Below are 8763 nucleotides of genomic sequence, written 5' to 3'. Positions count from 1 at the left end.
GGTGGGGCCTTCTGAGTCCCAGCCCGGAGACCGCCCTGATCACTGAGAGGCTGCCCATTCCGTCACACGGACAGGTTTCAGGCCGAACGTTCCTGCTTTCTTTGTCTGAGGGCTGAAGTGAGAGGAGAGTCCGCCAGAGAAGGCTGGGTAGAAAGGGCCACGCCTAGAGTGTGGGAAAGATGCTCCGCCCGTCTGTCATACACCAAGATGTTCTCTGGGTCTTGGCCTTCGGCAGGCACACCCGCCGGGGCTCGGGGAGTGGCGTCCACCAGCTTTGGATAAAAGGAGCGGCAAGAGACCAGCCTGCTCCCGGGGTGGCCCGCGGCGCCCGCCGTCTTCTCATAGAGCCGGGACTCCTATGCACTAAAGCCAAGTCGGCCAAGGAAGGTGGCCTCCGCCCTCCCTCTGGAGCTGTCCCAACCAGTCTCTTAACACCCATACACCCCCACACATTTCTCCGGCGCCTGTACTAGTACCTATCCCGAATCCGCTAGTCTGGAATCAAACCGCTAGCTCCGCCTACAGCCCCACCCCCGTCCGGCCCCCCGAAAAACCAGGAGCCGGGGATCCGGCGGGCGGGGCCGGCAGCGACGCAGTGGGCATGCTCGGCAGGGCGGGGCGGGCAGGGCTGCGCGCGGCGAGTAGGAAGCCCTCGCCCCGCGGAGGCTGCGGGAGAGAGCTCGAAGGGCCGCGGCGGTGGGCGCACGCTCTGCGGGGACTCATGCCACGCGCGTCCCGGCCCGGCGCGCAATTAGCAGCCGCCTCCGCAGCCCGCCGCCGCCGCCGCCTCCTCGCCTTCCTGGGCTGCTGCGGAGAGAAGCTGCAGCCGTCGCCTTTCACCGGCTGCCGGCATTGTCCTCCCGATCCGCCGCCCAGGCTGCTCCTGCCGCCGTGGGCTGCCTCGGGGCCCCGGACCCGCGCTGCAGGGACGCGCCGGCCGGCCCGGCGCCCGGCCCCCGCTTGGTGATTTCCGCGTCCTGCGTTCCTCGGTCATCTCCTGAGTTTTTCCTGCAGAGTTGAGGACAGAGAAGTCCAGCCACCAAGCCCAGCTTTCCTCCGGTGCGCAGCCCCGACGGGGCCGTGGCAGGCGCAGCGAGAACGCCTACGGAGCCATGAGAGAGTACAAAGTGGTGGTGCTGGGCTCGGGCGGCGTGGGCAAGTCCGCGCTCACGGTGCAATTCGTGACCGGCTCCTTCATCGAGAAGTACGACCCCACCATCGAGGACTTCTACCGCAAAGAGATTGAAGTGGATTCTTCGCCGTCGGTGCTGGAGATCTTGGACACGGCGGGCACGGAGCAGTTCGCGTCCATGCGGGACCTGTACATCAAGAACGGCCAGGGCTTCATCCTCGTGTACAGCCTGGTGAACCAGCAGAGCTTCCAGGACATCAAGCCCATGCGGGACCAGATCATCCGCGTGAAGCGGTACGAGCGCGTGCCCATGATTCTGGTGGGCAACAAGGTGGACCTGGAGGGCGAGCGCGAGGTCTCGTTCGGCGAGGGCAAGGCCCTGGCGGAGGAGTGGAGCTGCCCCTTCATGGAGACTTCGGCCAAAAACAAAGCCTCGGTGGACGAGCTGTTCGCCGAGATCGTGCGGCAGATGAACTACGCGGCGCAGCCCAACGGCGACGAGGGCTGCTGCTCGGCCTGCGTGATCCTCTGAGGCGCCCGCGGCTGCCGCGCCGCAGCCGCGCTCTGCGCACAAAAGCCAAACGCACCCGACTCTTCTAAATGTGATTTCTCTTCTTGCTTTGAGATTGGAGATGACTTTGCGTCGGCCGGGGGGCTCTTGGCGCCCGACTGGCCGCGGTGGCCGCGTCCCCCGCCCCTGCCCCGTTTGCGAGGGGTTGTCCCGTCATGACCATCCGCGTCCCGGTGGAAATGTGGATCTTTGCAGCATGTACGTTTCTCATTGATTTTGGTTGACGCATATTTCCCCATTGAAGCAGCCCCTGGGGCCCTGTATTGGCGGCTTGACACCGGCAGGCGAAAGTTTCAGTATGGGAAAAAAAAAAAAAAAAAAGAAATGGGGTGGGGGCGGAAGAGGACGGTGAGAAGGTGGAAAAGGGGGGATTTTTTGTTTTGTTTTTCTGTCAACAACCGTTTTTCTAGTTCCAAGTTTGAAAAACACGGAAGGAAGTCCGGGAGAACCAAATGAAGGAGCAGGAGGAGAGGAAGAAACTTTTGTTTTTTCCTTGTTTTCCAGGAGTAGCTGGAAATTAAGATCGGGTTCCTTTTCTGCCAGCTTGGAAAGGCAACCCCGTGACTGATTTCGATTCTGAGGATGTCTATGCAAAGTTGGATTCTTGTTACAGTGTATCCAATCTGAAGTATTGCACATCTGAACTGGGACTGTTAACACTGATGCCAATACAGTGTGGGGTGCCAGAAAGTGTCTGCTGATAATTTGTGGGGGGAAAAAAAAAAATCTATTTTGTTTACCTACTGTATCAAAGGGGAGTCTGGGGGAGAACGGTAGTATTTTTTTTTATCAGCTGTGAAAAAAAAAATGTTACAGATCTGCACATTTTTCTGTGTACTGTTGTGTGTGTGTTTTTTTAGATTTAGCTTTTTGTTCGTATTGGTTGGCCATACATGGTTTTGATGGCTAGCTCTTTAAACTACAGTACAGAAACTTCGCAAATGTGATTCAGGGCCCCCAGCACCCCTGTGTCTGCAGAGTGCCTTCAAAACTCAGCTGTTCCAGCCGGTGCCAACCTGTGAACTTCCCACCAGATCCCAGAATCTGTTATTCCTCCCCAAACTACTTCCCAGTTTACTTTTAATAATCTTCCTGAAGAAGCCAGGACAATAGGGCCTGTTGTTAGGTGAATTCTTTATTCTTTCCAGTCTTTAAAATGTAACTTACTTGTAATGCAATGGGTTCTGGTTTTTTTTTTCCTTTTTAAAATTTTTTGCTTCATTTTGTTCCAATGTTCAGGTATTTAGCTCCCCTTTTATATAATTTTTTTTTTAATTTTTGGTTTTCTCTTTTAGGGTGTTCCTCCAGAAGCACAGAGCAAAATTTTACTGTTGTGATGTACCAAGAGAATTCTAACAATTTGTAATTTCTAATTCCATACACGCGGTTAATCATTGTCTCTTCATTTTAAGATTTTTAATACAAATGTCGTTTTTAAAGAAACAAATCCAAACTATTGTTTGTGTTTCTGTGTTTCATATTCAGTGATTTAATACAGTATCATGGCTGAGGTGGACAGGGGCAGGGGCCTGATGCCCCCAAGAGTGGTTTGTCAGGTTTTGAAGAGAGGAGTGTCAGTGACAAGTTGGGAGACATTACTCCCAACTCCTTAAACATGGAAAATAATCATCAAGGTCTAGGAAGGCCTGGGGTAAGGTGTTCCCTCTGACTGTCAAGATGAACTGGATATTGAATCTATTCCGCTGACTGAGAGCAGGAAGGGGAGAAGCCAGCTCTAAGACTGCCTTAGATCTGGGAGAGTAACCATCCATTGGTCAGGCAGGGTGGTGTTTTAGTGTTCTTTTATTTTTTTTCTTTCTTTCTTTTCTCGTGTTTTGTTCTGCTTTGTTTAAAACACCTATCCAGTTTAAAGCTTGTTTGGGGGATATGATTTTCACTTCTGAAAATTGTAGTGTTTTCTGCAGTACATTTGGGTGGGTTGTGAATAGTGTCTCAGCCCTTTTGTGGCTTTAATTAGGAAACAGATCATTATGTTAAAAAAGAAGAGAAAAAGAGAACATTTAAGTCTCTAGCTCTATTACACTGTGCAGTTTGTGGACCATTTTGACCTCATGAAATTTCCTTCTAACAGCAGGAGGCAGTGTGAGCTTTTTATTTTGTATTTTGTTTTTCTTAAGGGCCATTTTACTGATATCTCTATGGAGTGGAAGGTGTATATCAAAAGCACTTGATATACCTTAGGTCCATGAAGGGTAGGGTGAAGAGTTTTGATATTCAAAAAGAGTTATTGTGTTGAGGGAGCCAAAAGAAGTTAAAGGCCACAGGTTTCCTTAAAGCTGTATTAACATATCTTGCCTTAAAATGTTGTGTCTTTGGCCCAGGTGGCCTCTCAGAATTGCAGCATGGAGGAGGAATAGAGAATTATGCCTGGGTTTGGTTCTAAAGCTTTTTTTTTTTTTTTTTACATTTGATCTCATTGAAGTTTAGTACCAAACTTAATTAGAAGGTAATGTAAATATGCTAAATAACAAATTAGGAAAAAGTATTCACACTTAGGCTTTGCAAAATTTCATTCTTGCATTTGTGTAAATTTAGTTGATTCTATAGATCTAAAGTGTTGAAAGCTCTGAAGACATATAACAAGTACTGTATAAAGGATTTTTTTAAAATACATTCAGTGACTTTTTTATGAGTTTGTTTTGGTTTTTTGGAAGCCTTTTGATGTGAAATACTGGCAAGTATCTAGTTTAAGAAATGTATATACTCCTGACAGGGAATGTTTGAAAATGGGAAATTGGAAATGAAATAGGTTGCTGGGTGCATTAATCATCTTCACATAGGCTTTAGTCACTTACATGAATAAATGTTTTATAGGTCTGGGATGGCAGGGCAGAAGATTTTAATATGCTCTGAGTACTGTAAAATAAATGCTTTTTAGATTCCCAATGAAAGCAACTTTGCGTGTGTGCCTGGAGCAGGAAAATAGTATTAAGTTTTGTAGCCTTCTCCCATGATTTTCTTGACGAAATTGAGAGAAATTAGGGACATTGTTTTTAAGACTATGTCAGTTTATTTGGCTAGTAAGAACGCCTTAGAATTATGGTGTGAAGAGATAAGAGCATTTGTTTCCCTGAAAGAGGGGCTGACTTAAGGGTGTCAAAGGAAGGGAAGGAGGGAGAGAGTTTGTTGTAAGGCAGTCACCTGTCAAAACAAACTGGGTGGAAAAGGAACCTTTATCTTGGAGAGCAAAAGTTAACTTTTAAACTTGACCCCTGCTGGTTTGTAACAGCTTTTCCTTTTGGTCCCTGACAGTCGCCCAAGCTTTATGTTATTTCAAAGGCCTGTGTTTGCCCTCCTTTCGTAATAGCCTCAGAAAAGTTGAAGATACCATTGGAAGTCTCACATTTTCATATTTGGGAGTTATGATTCTTAGGCACAACATTGTGCACCTTCTTAACTGCTGAAATAGACTCCATTGCATCACGTTTTAGGACCAGCTCTATTTGGGGGTTAGAATTTTGTCAGCGTGTGAGGCCTCATGCTTCATGATTTATTACCCTTTGCTGTAGGTGGGAATCCAAAAATGCTCTATTGATGTGAACTATTTGGGTTGTTTTAAACATGTTTTCGCCAGCGTGTTCGTTGCACCTACTTTTGGGTTATTCTCCAGTATTTCTCACAGATGGGATGGGAAAGTGAGAGAATAGTATAGGTCGCAGCTGGTCTTGAGAAATAGATACAGAATGCCTGTACCTTAACTGGCATCAAAGGATCTCCTTCCTTTTCACAACAGAATAAGCCCCCTGCTTACAAACATAAGGGTTTAATTGTAGATCACCACCGTGAATTAAAATGATATGAAACATTTGTCATAGTGTCTACTTAATTGGGAAAAGTTTGCTAATATAATTTTGTCCTGGAGAAAATGTGAAGTTTTAAGTACTATCTAATAGAATATGGTAAGTTTGATTGTGATATTTTACTCAGACTACTATGAATAATCAAGTGCATTTAATTGAACATAGTGCTAGTTCTAGAAGATATATTTGCTCTGATGACAGTAGGATTTTGATCCTTGGAGAAGGCTTTTATCTGTTTCAGAGGATCTCAAACTTGACCGTATATCAGTCGCCTGGAGGTGAAAACAAGCCTTGTAGGTTTTCTTACAGTTTCTTAATTCAAGCTATCCATCTGTACCTCATAATTCTCATTTCTGACAAGTTTCCAGGTGATGCTGAGAGAACTGCTTCAGGGACCACATTTTGAGAACCAATGATCTCGTCCAAACTAAACTTGGACTTCTCTGAGAACTACGTAGGGACGCAGACTTCAGACCATGTCACACATTTAGAACGCTGCCTCCCACAAAATCATGGAGTGGTCTTGACTGAATTCTGTGTCTGTTGAGGACACATGCTGGTTACACTAGCATCCTCTTACTTGAAGATTAAAAGGCAAGAATTTTAGTTTTTTATGATTCCTAGTAAGGATTTTTAAAAAACTGTACTTGAGAATTGAAATCTTAAGGTCATAGTAAGCACATGCATCTGTCTATATGTAGTGTCTGTGTGTTTTAATACATATGTCTAGTTTCTTACCAGACTTTCTAGGAATCAGTTCAGTGTCCTGTAATTCTGTAGTTAACCATCCTGGGATAATGCAGAGCATAAAATGGTGCCATGCATCTTGTTTCATTGGAACGAAGTGTTGATCGATTTTGTTAACTGGAGGGGGCAGCTGTTTATATTTTTCCTTAGTATTAAATGGAAATCTCTTTGGAAATGTTTTTCTTAAGAGTAGGAAATACATTGTATTTTGTCCAATTGACTAAACTTGCTATTTTCTTTTGAATGAATTACCTAGCACAATTATGTGTACCTAAGTTTCTCAGAGGTTTGAAGATGTGTGGTTGTGTTTTTGTGTGTGTGGTAATTGTGCAAATACAGCAAAAACATTTTTTTTAAGTAGAAAAGAGAAGATTGATGCATTGAGAATACAGGTGCCCAAAAGGGCCCGAGATTGTTCATTGATTGTTAAAAATATAGTTACAGTGGATAGTGGTAAACATGGCAGAAATAAACTCATTCATTATCCAGCAAGTATTTATTTATATATTAGTTGTGGTGTAAGGGCTAATCCTTAAATAGGCAAAAGCCAGACAAAGGGGCAATGGCTTTGTGCTGATCTTAACATCATAAATTGTTACACTAGTGTATCTTAAACAGCAGGAGTGTGTGGAAAAGTAGTTACCATCAGTTATAATAGAATCCTGTGGGTCTGTCTGGCAGGCAGTAGAGTAAGTCAAATTTGTTAAAAATTGGAACTTTACTTTGAAAGGTATGTGAATATTGCAAATAAAAATGGATCCGATGAAATTTAAGTAACAGTTGTTTTGTTGCATGTGGAACTCTAATTTTGTGCATTGCTTCCAACTAACTTTTTGAGATTAGCTGAAGTTGCATATTAGAAATAAAAAGTCAGTTTGCTTTTATATTTTCATGTCAAAGGAAAGAAGGGAAATAGGCTTATGAAAATTGTCCACTGTATTTTTTTATGAGGAAACAAAAAAAGGAAGGACAGTTAATTTTCTATTCTTAAAGAAGCAGTTGTTGGCATAAGGTTTTCTGGGGTTCCTCATGTAAATAAGATTCAAGGTGGAGTATTTCTTCTGAAAAAGATAATCTAAAAATGAGTGTACCAAAGAATTAAGTTGGCGTTTGAAGTTTGCTAAGCCTGTAGTTTTTCATGCAGAAGCTCTTGTTCTCAAGCCTTGTGTATTTACTGAAGAAGGCAACCAGCTCAGAGAAAGAAATGTTGGGCAACAAACTGTGAAGAGTAACAGTAATCACAATTACTGTAAAACCATATGGACTAAAGACAGTTGTGATTGTTAACCTCCTGCAGTTTGCAAAATGATTTCTAGTGACTCTCTTGTGTAGAATATCTCATGAATTTAACAGCATGCTTTTTAAATGTAAGAAGTTTTAGAATTACAGATAGAATAGTTCATCTGAAAGTACTTCATTATTTTTTTAATCTTAGTATTGTAAAACCATTTATGAGATGAAAACTTGTTACTTACACTTTTGTGGCTAAAGTAGAGGTCTTTATGGTTTACATCTGACCATTTATAAAAAGTTTTCAAAAAATCTGGGTGAGTCATGAACTCAGGATATTTTGATGTTATTTAATATGTGCATATTAATATATTTCAAACATATTCTCTTTAAAGGCTAACATTGTACTGAATTATCTCTTTCAAGAAAAGAGCCTCTAGAGATCTGTACTAGTACCAGCATAATTCTGTAAGAACATTTATGTCAGTAAGATATTTAAAAATATATTTTAGATAGTTTTGCGTTTATATTCTAAGTAGGTAAGAGAATTGCAAGTGTATCTCTTAAGTTGGATTTCAGCATCATTTTGCATCTAGTTTGAAAAAGGCTTGAGTTGGGAGTTCTTCACTCTGAGTTTGGTTATCTTAGCTTTATCACATCACCTGTTATTTTTCCTTTTTGTGTATCATTTCATTCATCTACCTCGACTTTATGCAAATAGTGTCTCTCATATATGTAATCTGTGTTAATAGATTAAAAAAAAACCCCTAAGACCGTCTTAACTAATGGCTGTATAGATGTGTTTTCCATATAATAATGTAAAGGGAAAAGTATTTTTCACACTATGTTTGAGGTCCAGACTGAAACAGAACCAACTAGTTAGAGAAGATTGCCTACTAAAAATAGATAGTACCTTTTGGTATGGGCATAGCCTTTGCATTTCCTTTCTAAAACTGATAAAGAAAATTTTTTTAAAAAAGAATTCAACTGTAGGAGTATTCATTTTCATATATTTACAAAGGCCTATAAGTATTTCCAGACCACCTCTTCTTCCTTACTAATCTGCTGAGGTCAAAAAATGAGAAATAAGCTGTGCACTCTCTCTCTCTGAGAGAATACCTTATAACTTAAAAGGGCCAACAATAAAAAACCCAATCTGAAGAGCAAAATTTTTCCTTCATTTCTGTACAAACCAGCTTTTATTTTGTCACAGAGGAATCATAAATAGTGGTAAGGGCAAGGGAATATTTTCCTTAATCATT

General features: G+C 42.7%; 1 protein-coding gene across 1 annotated transcript; it reads left to right on the top strand.

The window, feature by feature from the left end:
- Window positions 1–661: 661 nt before the first annotated feature.
- RAP2B (RAP2B, member of RAS oncogene family) lies at window positions 662–3156 on the top strand. The gene is made up of 2 exons (XM_070466561.1): window positions 662–1901; window positions 2999–3156. Exon 1 carries the CDS (start codon window positions 1113–1115, stop codon window positions 1662–1664), a length of 552 nt encoding a protein of 183 aa, XP_070322662.1. The 5' UTR covers window positions 662–1112; the 3' UTR covers window positions 1665–1901; window positions 2999–3156.
- Window positions 3157–8763: the final 5607 nt, after the last annotated feature.

Source organism: Odocoileus virginianus, chromosome 4 (genome assembly GCF_023699985.2).
Source record: "Odocoileus virginianus isolate 20LAN1187 ecotype Illinois chromosome 4, Ovbor_1.2, whole genome shotgun sequence".
In the NCBI taxonomy this organism is placed as follows: Eukaryota; Metazoa; Chordata; class Mammalia; order Artiodactyla; family Cervidae; genus Odocoileus; species Odocoileus virginianus.
Note: the sequence above shows the minus strand (reverse complement) of the source record. Positions and strands in the feature narration are given on the sequence as shown.

Excerpts from the sequence above, each read along its gene's own strand:
- RAP2B (XM_070466561.1), top strand. The coding sequence starts at position 1,113 with ATGAGAGAGTACAAAGTGGTGGTGCTGGGCTCGGGCGGCGTGGGCAAG.